This window comes from Hemicordylus capensis, chromosome 1 (genome assembly GCF_027244095.1).
Source record: "Hemicordylus capensis ecotype Gifberg chromosome 1, rHemCap1.1.pri, whole genome shotgun sequence".
NCBI lineage: Eukaryota > Metazoa > Chordata > Lepidosauria > Squamata > Cordylidae > Hemicordylus > Hemicordylus capensis.
Genome location: NC_069657.1, coordinates 249,007,380 through 249,025,906, shown reverse-complemented (window position 1 = coordinate 249,025,906; position 18,527 = coordinate 249,007,380). Strand labels below are relative to the sequence as shown.

The 18,527-nt window shown below is 44.7% G+C and overlaps 1 protein-coding gene across 3 annotated transcripts in view; it reads left to right on the top strand.

Moving 5' to 3' along the window:
- The window catches only part of TFAP2D (transcription factor AP-2 delta), a 70,820-nt gene extending 57,378 nt beyond the window's left edge, over positions 1-13,442 (top strand). For all 3 annotated transcript variants that reach the window (XM_053287424.1, XM_053287425.1, XM_053287423.1), the window contains one exon: positions 7,129-13,442. In XM_053287424.1, the coding sequence (XP_053143399.1) occupies positions 7,129-7,348 (220 nt within the window). In that variant the 3' untranslated portion in view covers positions 7,349-13,442. The remainder of the gene's footprint in view (positions 1-7,128) is intronic.
- Positions 13,443-18,527: the final 5,085 nt, after the last annotated feature.

Here is an 18,527-nt window from a genome sequence, read left to right as displayed (position 1 = left end):
TCCGAGGGATCCAGTGCAACTTTCTTCAAAAATGGTCTAATAATAGCCTCCTTAAGACAAGGAGGTATCCTACCCTCCCTCAGAGAAGCATTTATAATATTTACCAGACCCTCTCTGATAATATGATTATCAGATGAGGTAAGCCAAGTTGGGCAATGGTCAAAGGAGCAGATTGTAGGGCGCACAGTCCGAAGCAGTTTGTCCACTTCCTCAGGAATCACAAACTGAAAATGATTCCATAAGAGGAGTTGCTGGACACCTCCACAGTTGACACTGCAGTAACTGTGGAATCCAATTCGGCTTGAATGTGAGAGATTTTATATGCAATAAATAAATAAAAAGGTCCCTGTGAGTGACCAATGGTTCCAAGTTTAAATTCAAGGGGGAGGGGTACATACTAATCCCCTCACAACCCTAGACAACTCAGCTGGACATGAATATGCAGAAGCAGTGCGGGCAGAAAGAACTGCTTATTTGCCACCCACACTGCCAGAGCATAGATCGTCATATCTTTCTCTGTGTTGTGCCCTGATCAGACTCACACCAAGTCTTCCTCCACTTGCACTCTAGTTGTCTACCTTGCCACTTCAGCTCCTATAGTTCATCCAAATACCATGGCGCTGTCTTTAAAGCAAGTTGGAGAGGGCGCTTAGGAGCAATTGTGTCTACTGCTCTAGTGAGTTCATTATTCCATGTTTGCACCAGAGCATCAACAGAATTACTAGCAGATTGGGAAAACCTTGCCCCTTGTGTCCCAACCTGGACCTTAAGATCTTTGAAGGCCCTACTCCAAGTGCCCCTGCCAAATGAGGTGAGGTAGGTGGCTTCTAGGGAGAGGGCCTTTTTGGTGGTGGCACCCCATCTATGGAATAGCTTCCCTAGTGGTGTTGCCGCTTTGTTCTTTTGGATACTAGGTGAAGACATTTCTGTTTATTCAGGCTTTTTAAAATTGGTTTTAAAATTTTTTAAATGTGTTGAATTCTATTTTGTATTGTGATTTATTTCTTTTGTGTTATGTTTTTTAATTAGATGTTTTTATTGTTGTGTTGTTGTGCGCTGCCCAGGAAACAATTTGTTATGGGGCAGCTAACAAATAAAGTTATCATTATCGTCATCGTCATCATCATCATCATCATTCCTGTGGCATCTTGTATGTATGGTTTTGAATATACAGGTAGCACAGAAGACATTGTGGATTATGTTATAGGTCCCAAATTCCCCCTGATACATGTTCCTCCTCCCAGCTACATTTTAAAATATCAACATAATTTTTAAAGCAGTTTGTCTGTGGGCTGAGTGAACATTGATGCAAATACAATGCAAATTGATATTTGGAATTAGAATGTTTCAGTGGAACTGCACATTTCCCCAAAGACTTAAAAATCAAACAATGCCATGTGTGAAAGAACAACTGGGAGCAGAAGGAAAGAGCAAAAGGTGAAAGTTAAAATGACAGTTTTCCGGTGGTTATTATATATTAATATTGCTCAGTATATTACTGAGCAACACCATTCTGCTCATTTTATCACGAGTAAAATACAGGTAAAGTGAGCCGTCAAGTCGATTTCGACTCCTGGCACCGACAGAGCCCTGTGGTTTTCTTTTGGTAAAATACAGGAGGGGTTTACAGGAGGGCAGGAGGGCAAGAGAGGTACCTTGAAAAAGTGATTGTGGTGGTAATGTTGGCACCTGCAAGCCGCCGCATTTATGGTGGTGCTGTTGACACCCCACCCAGTATTCCGCGTGGCAGCTGCTGTGGATGCAGCACTCACCTGGTCTCTGCACATGTGCAGAGGCCATTTGCATGGTCAACAACACCATGCAGACCATGCAAGTGGCCTCTGCACATGCAAAGAAGCCAGGTGAGTGCTGGAGCCACGGCAGCCACCATGCAGGATGCCGGGTGGGGTGCTGCTGCTCATGGCGGCTTTCTGGTGCCAGCAGTACCTCTTGCCGCCCCCCCTAGCACCACCCTCACCATCCACCACTGGTGCCCATAACAGCCATTCTGGGGTAGGCTAACCCTCTTGCTCATACAAGGAAGGCACAAACCCTTGGTATCAGAAGTTAAAAATTAAGGGTGTGTTCCCTGTAACAGGAATGCTGCTGACTACCATTCTTGTAGTCCCCAGTCACAGGCCATTGCAGCTGGAGATTATGGGAGTTGTAGTCAACAACATCTGGGAATTGCTGTTACAGGGAATATCCCACCATGCAGCAGGAGGCTGTGCTGATACAGCTTGTAGCTGCTCTGCTGACAGCCACTTGCCCATGTGTCCATGACTGAAAACCTCCACAACTGAAAACCAGCAAGGGTATGATTCTTGAACAAGGGGGTTGCATCCAAGGAAGATGGTGCTCCACTTCCTTTGCCAAAAGGGCCTGTCTGTCAAGTACCTAATGGCTTGCTGTTAAGTCTTGGTGCTATGAGTCATGATGAGTGGCAAGCAGCACCTTGAACAATGTGTAGGCTGACCATGGAAGTTCTTTGTAAACAAAAGATGCCAAGGTTACCGGTCTTCCCTTTGAGGTCATCTGGGTCGCCCGTAGGGTAAGATGCTTTCCCTAATGAGCAGGGCACTGAAGAATCTGTCTCTCTTTGAGCATCATCAGTCAGTCACAGCATGCTCTAAATATTTGATAGCAACTTCTGCTGCTAGAAATATCCAGACTTGGCCAGGGTTGGAAACTAGGGATAGACAGATGGTGGCTTCCTCTTCTTCTTCTCTCTCTCCTCCCAGAGAGAATGAAGATATTTCCTTTGCAATAAGACTGAGCTCTGTCAGCCTGGGGGTGGAAGGGTGGGGTGGGTGCGAGAGACCTTGTGGTTGCTGCCAATGGAGAGTCCAAGTCTTGGGGCCTATTTGGCTGGATTCATGTATATGAAAGGATATCATTAAAACATGACAGAGATTTCCCTCCCATAAAGCTTCTAGGCATGGCTGCATCTGCTAACCTGCATAATGACTAAAAACATTGGCATATATACCACCACCCGCTCTATACTGTAGATCCCAGAGCATTCTTTACACATATGAAGGGATTTTCGATTCTCACAATACTCTTGACCAGCGTTATCATCCCGATTTTTTTCATGGACTGAATGCCACATTCTAACTGAGAGAGGCTGCCACTCAGAGAGGGCAAAAGAGACATTCCAACCCACCTCATCTTTCTTTCTTTCTGTCTTTCTGTCTTTCTTCTTTGCATTTTAAATCCACCTCATGTTTCTGATCACTTTTGATCAGATCTCAGGATCATCTACTCTTCTGACCCCTTGCTGGTTTTCCACACTGAGCGCCTATTGGTCTAAGCCAAGGGGTTCCCAACTTTGGGTCGCCAGATATTGCTGGACTACAACTCCCACATGCCCTGATGCAGTGGTTGAAGGCCACTGTGGCTGGGGATGATGGGAGTTGTAGTCCAGCAACATCCAAGGTTGGGAACCCCTGGCCTAAGCCATTCACCTGAGCTTGTGTCCCAGCTGCATATCTTTTGCTTAACAAAAGGGCAACACTTTGACATGCATTGATAATGTTGCTATAGTTATTACAAGGTATACAACTAGTTCCCACAATAAATGCTCTTCGAACAAAGGTTTAGAGTTGTTTTGTTTGTTTTGCAATTGATCTTGAATATATGCCCAATGGGGCTGTAGCTCAGTGGTGGAGCATCTGCTCTGATGCAGGAAGTCCCAGGTTCGGACCCCAGCATCTCCAGGTAGGGCTGGGAAAGGCTCCTGCCTGACACCATGAGAGTTGCTGCCAGCCAGTATAGACAATGCTGAGCTAGATGGACCAATGGCCTGATTCAGTCTAAGCTAACCTTCCTAATCTTCTGTTTGGAAGAAGCAAGTGAGTTTGCTTCATCAAGGATTTAGAGTTGTTTTGTTTTCACTAAACTTTGCAGAAATTATAGAGCCATCGTTCTGTAAGACCTGTTTCGGTCTCTATGGAGCACATTTACTGTTGTAAATGAAGGTGATTGCTCTTCTTAAGATTTATCTTGAGATTTGTCCACCCTGAGTTTTTCTCCACTTGATGTATAATGCTAATCACTTTGATGAAGAAATCAAAAATGTTGTTCAGCGCTACACATCCTGGCTCCTATTCTGGTTTTTAATTCAACATTACATAATTCATCTTTCTTATGAAAGTTGTATGGTTACCATTTAATATGGTATAACTTACTTTTTTCATGAAGGTTGTATATGGGCATTTTCATTGTAGTTATTATGTTTATGATATTGTCAGGAATTTTTTTTCATATTCTTCATACATTATTAGTACTCTTTACTTTCTTTCTCTCAGTTTTATTGTGAGTACTACCCCCTTTCTGTGTCTACTGATTCATTCTAAGGCAGCTTCCTATGTTCCTATGATCCTATAGGCCTTTAAACCAGACTGAGAATTTTGCCTTCTTTAATGAAATCTCTTCCTGCCTCCTTCAAAGTCTGAAATGACATCCTTGCTGCAAAGTAGCATTTGAAGGAAGTATTTGGGCTGATGAATAACTCGATAACCCCAGACCATCTCTCCGCAGAAAAACTGGATCAGTTTCTGCACACTGTAGTTAATTTGCAACCTACTCTGCAGAATTTGAATTGGGTGGGTGGGAGGGGCTTCAGTGTAGTCCCATTTATTTGGTCCTTTGTCGGCTGATCCAGGCCACCGATGAAGAAGGCAGCACCGGTCTTTCCAGAGGAGGAAGATAAGTTTATTCGGTCATTGACCAGATAGATCAGCAACCGGTCAGGCCCATTCCCAGTATGACCTTTGCTAACTTCTCTCCTGAAGGTCCGGCTGCCATATTGACCCACATATTAGAGCCAGTGTGGTGTAATGGTTAGAGTGCTGGACTAGGACCGGGGAGACCTGAGTTCAAATCCCCATTCGGCCATGAAACTAGCTGGGTGACTCTGGGCCAGTCACTTCTCTCTCAGCCTAACCGACTTCACAGGGTTGTTGTGAAAGAGAAACTCAAGTATGTAGTACACTGCTCTGGGCTCCTTGGAGGAAGAGCGGGATATAAATGTAATAATAAAAATAAAAATACTGTAGAAATAGCCTCCATAGCTACACAAAGATGGGGGTGCCCTTTATGGCAATTTAATGTAAAAGATACCATCATGTTTGTGTACCTGTGGCAGTCATTGATCACACAGGCATCTTTATTACTTGGGCTGCAACCTGAAGAAGGACTACTGTGATTTAAAAGGATAGTTCCCTGGCCACTACAATGATGGATATTGAATCTCCTACCCACCACTTCCAAGTAACAATGAAGGGGTTGACTGAGGAAATGATAGAGAGGCTCTCCACACGAGCAGTGTGGAGAGCCATAAGTGGTTCAGTGGGGAGAGCGGGTCAATCCCGCACTCCCCGCTCATGAGCATCTGCCTAGCCCTGGGCAGCCGGATTGTCCACCCCACAATTACTAGCTCCTTCACGGAGGTGGTTGGGGTGGTGGGGATCAGAGGCCGCCCAGCCCCCAGAAGTCCCAGAATGCCCCACACAAGTGTGGGGGGCATTCTGGGGAGACCCCAAAGGCCGGGAGGCTTGCTGTTGCCTCCTGGTGGGGGGGTCTCCTCATGAATTGCTGTGGAGCAGCACCGCAGTGACTCACAATCAAAAGAATGGGATTAGCGGAGCACTCACTCTGCTAACCTCGTTTTTGGGGATGGGTACATTGGAGGGCTAGCAGCCGGGAGCCACATGGCTCCCGGTGCTGCACATGAGCTCCCCAAACCAGGCTAGGCTCCCTTAGCCAGTTTGGGGAGATCGTGAGAATAGCCTCAGAGAAGACTCTGCTCTGGTGCTGCAGCTCAGTGGTAGAGCAGATGCTTTGCATGCAGAAGGACCCAGGTCCAGTTCCTGGCATCTCCAATTCCTGGCATCTCCAGCTTCAGGAGAGGGGGATTTAGCGCATCAGAGAAATGGCAGTAGGGGGGCATGCTTAACCCTTTCCTCTCCCGCTGGTTCTGGGGTCCAAATCCCACCCCCAGGAGCTTTTCCCCCTAAAGAGTTCATATATATATATATATATATATATATATATATATATATATATATACATATACATATGAATGAATGGTGATGCTCTCTGGCCAATAATAATAATATAAATAATAAAGAAAGAAAGATAGATAGATTTGATTTTATTTTATCTTATTTTATTTTATTTTATTTTATTTTATTTTATTTTATTTTATTTTTGGCTGGAGAGCATCAGAATTCCAAATACCACAATGGGCAGGAAGTAATACAGGAGAAGAGAGCTGGCTGGGGCAGCGGTTTCAGTATGGGAAATTCAGAAGTGTTCAACCCTCTTTAGAAACTAAGGATTGCCGATCCCGGCCCCCACCCCCTGCAGGAGGATTCCTGTGCATAACCTGCAGAAAAACAACATGTGACACTGTCCCCATCACTGAATCACTATCCCAGGAAAAGCTTCATTGCTGAGTTGTGCCTGTTTTACATCTGTTAAAGGTACTTGAGCCCTGCCAAATAAAAGTTGCTAACTCTAAATTCAATTCACACTAAAGACAGCTCCACACATCACGACTGCGGTGGAAAACATTGTTGTTCACTTGTGTTTCCTGCAGCAAACATGGAAGTGGTGGGCAGCCTACACATTATTTTTAAGTAGCCCTGTAGATGTGTCTGATTGGGCCAAGTGTCTCAAATGGGTGAAACACTGATGTTATACCCCACCCCACCCCAATTCCCACAGCAATTGTAGTGTGCACAGAACTGCCCTGGTTTTGGAGCTGTTCATTCCTTTGTGCTGGTAGACAATCCTGTGGGGACTCACACAGTATTGTTTTAGGACATTTAGGCTGCTTTTTACACCAGTGGAATTTAGGATATCCCTGATGAAGTGAATGGAGTTACCCCAACTGAAGATCTGGTCTCTTGATGGTTTAGACCGAACGCTCCAACCAGAAAATCAATCTTTGAAATTGTATCTGGCTTGGATTCTTTTCTTTTCTTTTCTTTTCTTGGTCTTCTTTACTCCCCTCTCAAAAGTGATAAATATTTTAGCGGGCAAGTCTTGAATTTCAGCATAATGAAAATCTGCGTACAGTAAACTCTTAAATATTTCTCTCTCTTTCTCCCCGCTTTGCAGTTTGATCACTCATGGCTTTGGAACTCCTGCGATATGTGCTGCCCTAAGCACTTTCCAAACTGTTCTCAGTGAAATGCTGAACTACTTGGAAAAACACACGGCACACAAAAATGGCGGAGCAGCAGAATCCAGCCAAGGACACGCCAACTCAGAGAAAACCCCCCTGCGGAAAACTTCAGAGGCTGCTGTGAAAGAGGGCAAAACAGAAAAGACAGACTAGCTACATCAAACAGAATCTATTTCCAGAGAACCTTGCTGCTGATATTTTTTTTAAAACATATATCTATCTATATATATCTATATCTATATCTCTCATTGAGGGTGATTTAGCTCCAGTGGACCAAACCGAATGGGGGGGGGGGGGGAAGCGAAAACAAAAAGAAAACAAAAACAAAGCCACCAACCCTACTGACCCTAGGAACAGCAATGTACAGTAACCGTGTGATGAAATTGTCACTTTTAAAAAATGTTGCTCTAAACTGCTTTGTGTGTGGGTGTGGGTGAGGATGTGTGCGCACGTACATTTGATCATTCCAAATGATACACTGAGACCATTTTTTCCTTAGTGCTTCCAGACTTGGGAGAAGCAGCACAGCGCTACTTGTTACAGGCTAGGCCTGAAACGCTTTTCTGGCTGGACAGTGTAATTGGAGACAAAGCAAAAACAGCAGCCTGGGATGAGCAGCCCTCGGGGGAACTTGGGTCATGCCACCCATTCAATGGATGGAGTGCCTCTTCCCATTGCCCCATGAAAGACAATTTGGAAGAAGACCTGGAATGGGAAATGGAAGACCTTGTCAATCCTGGAAATAAGGAATGCTGCATGAATGGGACTGAATATCTGGGTCTGGGAGTTGATGGTAAATCCACACAGGAGATATGCCAAAGCCTGCCAAGGATCAGCCATTCTATTTCAAGGAGATGTCTTGGTGCCATGGGAGGGTGTCACAAATTCCGAAGAATGAGCCCCAGCCGTTGAAGCTGGAGCCTTCTTCCCTCTAGTTAGAAGAGACCAGACTGAATAAACTAGAGCTTCTGACCCTCCTTCTTACCTGCCTTTAATCACTGCAGCTGAATATCATCTTTGCAGGGGTCGATGTTGGTGACTGGAGAGGCCTTTTGTGTTGCCTTGATGTGATGGTGTGTCTCTCTTCCCTTTCTGTTCATTTGCTTGTTTAATAATTTGACTATGATTCAACACCACTATTCAGATGTTCCCAGAACAGGCCTTGGAAGGAGAGCAGGATGGCATCTGCTCACACTCATTGCCCTCCCCCCAAATATCTATTTGACACAGTGTTTGAGACAGCCTACACATGTACAGACTGCACATATGTGGCTGTCCAGCTGTAATTGGACTACAACTCCCATCATCCTACACTGTAGTCCATTATGGCAGAGGATGATGGGAGCTGTAGACCAGCAGCAACTGGAGAGAGTTGGCTACCCCTGGTCTCAGCTATCAGGGATCCTTGAATAGGCAGGGCCCTCAATCATGCTAGTAGAGCCTACGTACATACATACATACATACTGTATGTTAGTGCAAAGGCTCTTTCAGACATTATGTCAAATGTGGGTAGGGGTGGAACCAAGGACTGTAGGTTCCAGTGGGAATAATCCCACTCCCTTACTCTATGAGCATTCAGAGAAAGTCTGGACAGTGCCAGTGTTTCCCCAGAATGCACACTCAAAAACGGAAGACCAGCAAGATGACTGCATTCATGTTCAGAGCAGAAGGGGAAATCTGTCAAGACCATGTCCCAGATAGCCCAAGGCTTCAAGTGTCTAACAAAATGCTTGATGGTCTATCCCATGACAGTCTAAACTAATATTCCTTGTTCCGTGCTTATGATGCTTCAAACCTTGCCCCACTTATTCTGTTTGCTCTGCTTTGGGTAAGAACAAGCCACTCAAGGAATGGAAGAACCTCACTTGTTCTGCTGTGGAATAAATTTGAATGTATGCATCATCTTACCAGGCATCTGTTGGAAGTTCTGGTTGATTATCTTGAAATCAGATTGTTTTGATAGTCTCTGGTGTGTGCTGACATCATCAACACAAGCCAGGACTTTCAGGCCTCTGGATGTGCTGTGCTCAAATTCTCTTTCCTTGGCTCCTTGTGGTCGTTCTGGTTCCCTCATTACAGTAACTCAGGGGTTCTCAAACTTGGGTACCCATATGCTGTTGGACTACAGCTCCCATCATCCTCAGCCACAATGGCCAGAGGTCATCGAATAGGTGACAGCCTTGACCTAAGAGTTAATCCTCTTTCCTCCTCCTCCTTAAAATAATATAGTGCTTCTTCTGACACGCCATACTCGCACAACCCTCCAAAACCTCAGAGGAAAATCAACTTTTCATTAAAGTGTGGTGAAAAACATTCAGAATAATATAGGGTTGCCAACTTATCATCCAGGTTTTGTAGCTGTGCTTTAAACAGTGGCTTGATCTATACAAATTAACAGGTGAAGCTTTGGCTAACTGCTGCAGGTCTATCCGCTATTAAATGTACAGCTACAAGTATCAGCTGGACATTTGGCAACTTTATATGTATCAAATATTGCCCTGTGATGGTTTCCATCACCCACTTCCCTCCGGTCACTGGGAACCCACAGATTTGGTTTTGAAAATACTTTAGCACTTGACTTGAAAAGGAAACACATACACGTGAGTAGTCCCCATGTGTGAGCTATGTAGCATTGCAGCCATGAATTCACCTGAGATTATGGTTCTTGACTTTGCAGTGGAAAACAGCATGTTGTGATTTTCCAATTTATGGTAGAGAAGGGATGCTCTTCCATGAGCCTGTGACTTGTGATACTGGTGGCCCTCATGACCTGCGATCCTGGCACCCACAGTTCCACATATCAGTGTTTGGGACCTAGGAACCCAATTTATTTGCAGAGCGAAAATAGGGTTGTTTTCACCTATCTGAGGTTCTTGAAGAGCTGGAGATGACTTCTGATTTCCTGCCGCCATTTTGTAGTGCTGAGCCATTTTGCGGCTCTTTTCTGCAAAAACAACAACAACAAAACAACCTCAAAAAGGAACAAAAATCAGAGGATTTTGAGGTTTAAGGGGCATCGCTGGAGAGCCGAAGAGCAAGGTACTGTGCTTATTTCTGTTGCCCCCACTTCTTCTTGTGATTTCCACACACACACTTCAGTGTGCTTAGGAACCTAATCTCCCCATCCCCATAGGGTTAAGGTCTCTTTATCCACGACAGTTGGCGGTAACAGAACCCCCGCGGATAACAAGGGCCACCTATACTCAGGCGAGTGGAGTGCTCACATAAGCATGGTCAGCTTTTGTTTGTTATACAAGTCAGTTGCTGGCTTATTGTCAAAGCCACCTCTCAAAATAAGCACCGTATGTGCAGTGGCCTATGGCACAGTTGGTTAATCCATTGGAGCCTGTTGGTATGCCTACATTAAGCATTTATGTGCCATGAATGAGGGAGCTCTGAAGGCCAGTCTGTTGCTGCAGTAGTAGCATGTGTTTGAAAAAGAAAACAGATGGGTGTAAACATGGTTCCATCAAAGTCAATGGCACTGCAACAGACTCTCCACACTTAAAAACCAGTTAACTGAATCTCCCAGCCCTTCATATTCATGTACCCCATGTCAATGTAGGTTCATTAAAATAGTGCTAACCCTTATGATTGTGTAAATGTTGTCGATGCCCTTCAGGCCATTTGGACAAATGATTTGTATTGTAGTACCTTTGGGTTTGGAATTCACCCACAGATCAACAGTCATCCTTTCTTGTTGGATTTGGTGGTAATATTCTGTGTGGAGCAAGGGGAGCAGGTATCTGGCCCTCTGTGGCCACCATTTGTAACATGCTTGCTGTGGTCAATCAGCGTGCATGATTATGATTGCTGTTACCGAAAGGTAACTTTGTCTCTTCAAAAGAAAACTGTAGACCCCTGCTAACTGGGCAAAGAGGCACCTTTTACCATGGCGATTCTCTTTATTTAGCAGGGGGAGAGTAACTGGCCCTATCCACCCCCAGCACAGTATCCAGTGACTGTTGCTGGTGTCTATCTTATGTTTCTTTTTAGAATGTGAGCCCTTACGGGACAGAGTTCCGTCTTATTTGTTTGTTATTCTCTGTGTAAACCACCCTGAGCCATTTTGGAAGGGCGGTATAGAAATTGAATTAATAATAATAATAATAATAATAATAATAATAATAATAATAATACTCCTTAAGATCAAAGGTGGACGAATATTTGGGATTGTATTGTCAACCAATGGAGAGAGGCCCAAGGTACACGGATAATTACATTTTCTGGTGGTACAATAAAAAAGCTTTCCTTCGTTTTGATACACTGGAGAACTCCTGAGTGCAGCTCTGGAACAGTTTTTTCTCCTCTTCATATTCAGTAATCTCACTGGCGTAAACTATTCAGTCCTCCTTAGAAATCTTTTGGTTGCTCTTGTGGTTGATTTATAAATAAACCCATTCACAAAAATTGCCATCTCCTTTCTCTAACCAGACAGACATTTGTACTTCAGGCCTCTTCACCTGGGCCTTTTTAAGGCTCTGAAAGGCCCAGGGGAAGAATGTTCATTTGAGTCCCACCTGACTTTTCTCTGGCTGACTTACTGTGCAATATTACTCACGTGGTAGAATGGAATGTTTTCACAGTAGTGCAAGAGCACTGCTGCACAAGAGCAAAAAGTGCATAAATGGAGTTGTGCAACAGTTCAACCACTACATATAATGGCCACACTATTGCACAACTCTATGTGTGTGCGTGTGTGCGCGCGCGTGCGCATGCGCATGCGCATGCATGCTTCGCTGTTGTAGAACTGTGCAAACATTATGTTCCACCATGTGTGTTTCATTGCATCCGATGTTCAATGTAAGAAGCCCAAATACTGAAATAACTCTTGGTTCTGGGGTGGTTGTTGTTTGATTATTTATTATTATTTATTTAATTTCTATACCACCCTTCCAAAAATGGCTCAGGGAGGTTTACACAGAGAAATAATAAACAAATAAGAAGGATCCCTCTCCCCAAAGGGCTCACAATCTAAAAGGAAACATAAGGTAGACACCAGCAACAGTCACTGGAGATGTGCTGGGGATGAATAGGGGGGCAGTTACTCTCCCCCTGCTCAATAAAGAGAATCACCATGTTAAAAGGTGCCTCTTTGCCAAGTTAGCAGGGGAGTTATATATTAACGGAATAGTTTTACAGCCTCTACTGAAAAGGGTCGATCAGATCATTTCAAATACTGAACCATATTTGGAAGGGGCCCTCTATTTGTGAGGGGCAATTACCCACTTGCTCCCCCTGCCCTCTAGGGCCCTGCTGTTCACATATTATACTGTATTTTTTTTTCTAACGTAGAACTAAAACGAGTGGATGTGACAAATAGGGAACACAACAATGTGTATTTCAGACAAATACACTTGTCCAAGAGTTGGGCTGGGCTGTAGCTGGAACTGGCTTGAAGGCCAGTTGGGTGGACATGTGGTGACAAGCATGCGTTGGCCTGTAATGAGTGAAATGACCCCTCACTTTTCAGTCCATGTTCTCCAGAATACAGCAACCAGGTTCCGTGTACAGCCTTCTCAACCCTCGATGTAAATACCACCCACTGCTCATATCATGTTTTTGCAATTTCCTCACAGGCATGGTTGTTTCCTAGAAGCACTAACATGGCGACATCCTGGTTTTGTTTGCAGTCCTGAAGCACACACCCCTCCATGTAGCCCCGAGTGATTTTTCCTGAACAGACCTTAAAACTTTTCTCACTCTGGGAATGAGAGAATCAGAAAGGGCTGCTGATTCATCCAGATGCATTTGAATTCCTCTTAGCCTTCAGAGAGGTAATGTTGCTGCTCCAATAGAATTATATGGGAAGTGTAGTTTCTGACCCTCCTGGCTGCATCACAGACTCTGTAGAAAAGCAGATTGAGAGACTAGGGAGATGAGGGCATTTTCCTGCATCAGATAACAGTCACATTTCCGTTTCTTTAAATGATATTAATTTTTTTTATATAAAAAATAATCCTTTTGTAAGATGGATTCTGTTCTGTACAGCAGTTGTTGTGATTGTACTTAAATGTGAGTGAGCACTTGGTCACAAGAAAGGCAAATATTATTGTTTCTTCCCTGTTCCCCTCTCCCCACCCCATTTTAATGCGATGATTTATAATTTGGTGGTGAAATGCATACTCCTTTATATTTCTGTTCCCTCTATGACTTGCCCATTTGACATGACTCTATGGAGATGATGACCACATTTAATTAAACATTTCACGGCAATAAAATCTATGTTGATTTATGCACTCGGAATCATGTTTGTCTCTGAGATTTCTCAACAGGAATGGAAGACAGTTAGGACTGCCGCCTTTTCTCCTTCCCCCACCCCACCAAAGCCTCGTACCTTCAACAGTCATAGCCAGAAATTCACTTGGTACAGCTTTCCCTTCATTGCATCTCCATAATACATTGGCTCACATCCAGACTAACACTGCCCTAGTGCAATGGAGAAAGATACATCCATGGAAGGAGGTCACATAGCTGAATAGATGCTCAACGTTGTGCAATCTCTTTCAGTCTCAGTCCGCATGGAGATCACAGAAACCTCCTTCTCAAATCTGTTATTTTTTAAGCCATGGAGATAGGGATGGATAGATACAGTAGGGGTATTTCTTCCCCAGCCACCGAATGGTGCTGCGGGGAAATAGCTTGCCTAGGGAGCAAGAGGTTGCTGGTTTGAATCCTCACTGGTATGTTTCCCAGACTATGAGAAACACCTATATCGGGCAGCAACAATAGAGGAAGATGCGGAAAGGCATCATCTCATACTTACACGGGAGATGGCAATGGTAAACCCCCTCCTGTATTCTACCAAAGACAACCACAGGGCTCTGTGGGCGCCAGGAGTCGACACCAACTCAACGGCACAACTTTACCTTTACTTCTTCCCCACCTTTGCAGCTAACCGCAGACTCAAGACCACTTAGATCAGGGAAACAGTGTTGGGGTGAAGGGATAAATCTTCTCCCACTGCTTTTCATCCCTGAGTTGAATCTGCCACCCCCTAGAGCTGCTTTTAAGCAAAGAAAAAAGGCTTGTGAGTAGGGACCTGGCTTGCCACATCTCCTTTGGACCTCATGCCTGTTGTTATGAAAGAGCATGATGGAAGAGATCATCCACTGCTGGGAAGGTGTCCTGGAGTAAACCGAGGCAGATATGAGATCTCCTAAGATGCACTGTAGAACCATGAAAGGCCAATTAAGGCTGCTGCTGTTCGGATAAGTAGATCCAAAGGAAGGCACGATTATTTCAAAGCTCTGTAGAAGAAACAAGGGCGGCTCCAGGTGGGGGGCAGGGCAAATGTGGGCAAGTGCCCCCTCAGAAAAGTTGCCCCCCCCAAGCTCCCCCCACATTTCTGTTTCAGAAATCTTGCATGTGGGACACAGCTCACCCACCCAGAAATGTACTTTGCCTCTTCTGTGCCCCCCTTGTCCCTCTTGCATAACAATCTGCATCTAATAATAGGGGGTGGGGAATCCTCTCTTCTGCAGAACTAATAAGCCATAGGAGCTCCATCCTGCTCTGCATCTGCTCTCCCTAGCTGTCTCCTTCCCTAGAGGCAAAATGATGCACTACTAGCTCTATCCTATAGCTGTGCACAGAAATGTGGGGAAGGGTATTATTCCATTCATCATTCATTCCTTCAAATTCGATTCATTTTAGATGAAACTGTGATCTGTTTGTCATCACCCTGTTCATTTTCATAAGGGAGGTGTACCTTGCAGCATGACAGAGAGGTGAACCTTTCATCTATTTTTAAACTTGAAAACATAAACTTAACTTTGAAAGAGAGCATCAGGGCTTTTCCCAGCGGCTCCATCTGGAAGATCACCATTCCCCTGTCCCCACCCCACAATGTCAACATTCCATTTTCTGCAGCTTTGACAGAGGGAGTGGAAACAAGCAGAGGTGCACCTAGGTAATTTTGGAGCCTAGCCTTTGGAGTCCCCACTACCCCGCTGCAAGTTAAGCATCATCATCCCCCCCGCCACACACACACATATACTGTGACACACACACACAGTATTTTTAACATGTGGGTTCTGTCTAGGGGTGGCGTCACACATTTAATTACTGACTCAAATTATATTTTTGCCATCAGGGCCCGGCCCCCTGGTACTGAAAGACAAGTTCCATTCTAATTCGTGTAAGAGCCTTTGTGATAAATTGGGCACAATATCTACTTTCATTGGGACATGATGCCACAAAGAAATTAATAAACAACATATTGTGGATATGGAGAAGCAATTCTGATTTAAGTCTTGTTAACCTTAGTAGCATTCCAGGTGGCTTCTCATACTACCCTCAGCCAGCAGCGTACCTTACAAATGTGACCACTCTAAAACAAGGGAGATCATTCTCGCTGGCACAGTTTAATGCCCTGCCTTCTGCCTTTTGGGGTGGCAGATTTAAAAGAATACCGCTCAGGAACCGGCTATGTCCATGCAGTTCGAGCAATATCGAGTCCATCTCACATGTGCTTTTATACTGTTTATTATAGGGACATTTGCATTGCCTGGATTGAACCACTTATAAAAAAACCCTGCCAGGTCAATCAGAAGAGTATTAGACTTCCTTCCTTCTGGCAGACCAGCCTACAGCGATTACAGCTGGGGTAGCCAGAGACTGTGCCACAGCATGCAAACCAAGACGGGGGCAGTTGACGAACTGTAACTGAGGCCTCTGTGTGTCTGTGTTTTGATATTCTATTACTCAGTCCTGGTTTTGATTTGATTTTACTTTAATTTTATTTTCCATTTTATTTTTTGATTACTGGTCACTGACCACATTCAAAAAACAAGTGGGTTCTTGAGGGCACAAACAGCAGCTGAACTCACAAGAATGTAAGAACATAAAACAGGTATATTTATACAAGTATGAAACAGCAGAAACATTTCGACACACAACTTATCATATTCTCATCCCGTGTATTTCTTTCCCCACTCCCCCCTCTGTCTCTAAAGCAGAGGCCAGTGGCATGGAGACCACACCACCTGGGACAGACTAAAGAGGATTTGAGGGGGCCCAGAGGGTGTGGAGGCCCTGGACTTTGGCCCAGAAGTCTGGTTGTAAGAGCGCCTCTGGGAACAGGGAAGTCATGTTTTTGTAGCAGCCACCATGTTTTCCCCTCACAATATCCCAGACCAACACAACATTGAGGGTATTATGTGTGCGGGGGGGATCATGGTGGTTGCCAGGTTTTGAATAGAAAAGCAGTTTGTTTGTTTTTAAAGGAGAAAAAGCCTGCCACTCTGCCATGGTCAGCTTTTCTTGCTTTTTCATAACAAAAAGGGAAAGGGCCTACGTCGGCTGAATGCCCCATGTGCCATTTGGTTCATTCAAGGCATTCATTTCATGATGATCAAAAATGAATTCGGATCCAATTTGGTTCAGTTTTCCATTTGTTCTGAAATAGATGTGCACCCTTAATCTATCCATCCCATCTTTATTCTACTGAAGGTCCCCTCACCCCACCCTATGGGATCTCTGTCAGGGACAGAATCTTGGACTCAGGTCATGGCTTTTTATCCTTATTCTCCTTTCTCTTGGGACAATCTCCCCTTAATTCCCCTCAGCTGCTGAGCAAAACATTGCAAACTAATAAGTAGTAATTGACATATCACATATTAACAAATCCCACACAGTGACTTTCAGTTTCACAGACAACAAACCAGCAAATCAGATTGCCAGTTTCCCACCACCCAGTGTCCATGTGCCTTTAAGAGTGAGTTGGTATGCAAACATGAGCTAGTGATGAGGCATATCTCCATATTGAGCCAAGTGCCACCTGTTGATAACAGCAGACCAAATTGCTGTTAAAAGTGGTACATATGCTGGTAACCTCCAGACTGGATTACTGCAATGCACTCTATGTGGGGCTGCCCTTTTACGTAGTCTGGAAACTACAGTTGGTTCAGAATGCAGCAGCCAGGCTGGACTCTGGGTCATCTAGGAGAGACCATATTACTCCTGCGTTGAAAGAACTACACTGGTTGCCGATACATTTCCAGGCAAAATATAAACTGCTGGTTTTTACTTATAAAGCCCTAAACAGCTTAGGCCCTGGGTATTTAAGAGAACCTCTTCTTTGTCATGAACCCCACAACCCATTGAGATCATCAGGAGAGGTCCGTCTGCATTTGCCACTGGCTCGTCTGGGGGCTACTCAGGGACGGGCCTTCTCCATTGCTGCCCCGAGGCTTTGGAATGCACTCCCTAGTGAAATAAGAGCCTCCCCATCTCTGACAATTTTTTAAAAGTCTTTAAAGACGAATCTGTTCACCCAGGCTTTTGATAATGTTTTGATTTTTTTAATATTGTTTTAGAATATTGTTTTAAAAGATTTAAATTGTTGTGTTTTAAATTTCTTGCTTTTGTTTTTAACTTATGTTCTAATGTTGTTTTTATCTTGTTGTAAACCGCCCAGAGACGTAAGTTTTGGGCGGTATAAAAATATGTTAAATAAATAAATAAATAAATAATAAAAGCACAAGAGCAGGCCAGGCTATTTTTTTCTAGTTAGTTGGTAACTCTGCCAGTAATTGTGGGGAAAGAAGAAGAGCAAGCAACCTTTTGCACATGTTAGCCCTAGAGAGGATTGTGAAATGATCTAAAAAGGAACTCTTGCTCTTCCTTCTTCTTCCCCACTCATACAAATATTGGATGCAAAATTTGCTGTGTAAAAAGAACCCAAGGCTTGAGGCGGCCACTTCAAGCAGCAGAGATGGCAGATTGCCCACTGACCACCTCCACTGACCTGCTACCTTAAATATCCCAGCCAGTCTGCCCCCTGACCTGAACCTCACTTGGCAGCACACACACACACACACACACACACACACACACACACACCAGCCTCCCTCTCCTTCTTGTCCCACCCTGACTTTTCAAAAGGCAGGCAGTGGTACAGAGTAACAGGAATGGTCTTTGAGTCACTTCCAGCCACTCCATTCCCCATCCTCAGCCTTTTGAAAAATCAGGACAGGACAAGCAAATGTGGCAGTTGCTGCTGCTACCGTTACCACCAGGAGCTTTCCCAGAAAGCAGGGTTTACTGTGAGCAGGCGCGTAACAATGATAGGGCAAGGGGAGACAGTTGTCTGGGGGCCCCACTGCCTGGAGGGGCACCCCAGGGGCACCTCATGTGACTCCCCATTGCCCCCTGCCCAGCCCCATAGCCTCTCAGCCACTTGCCCTCTTCGCCGTCTCTCCTGCTTGTTCTGCTGGCCGGCAATCGAAGCAGCAGGCAAGCTGCAAAGAGCTCCTTTTCTCCCACCTCTCAGCTGATCGGCGGGTGGGCGGGGCTTCCACGGAGGCCTCCGTGTAGGCCGCAGGGAAG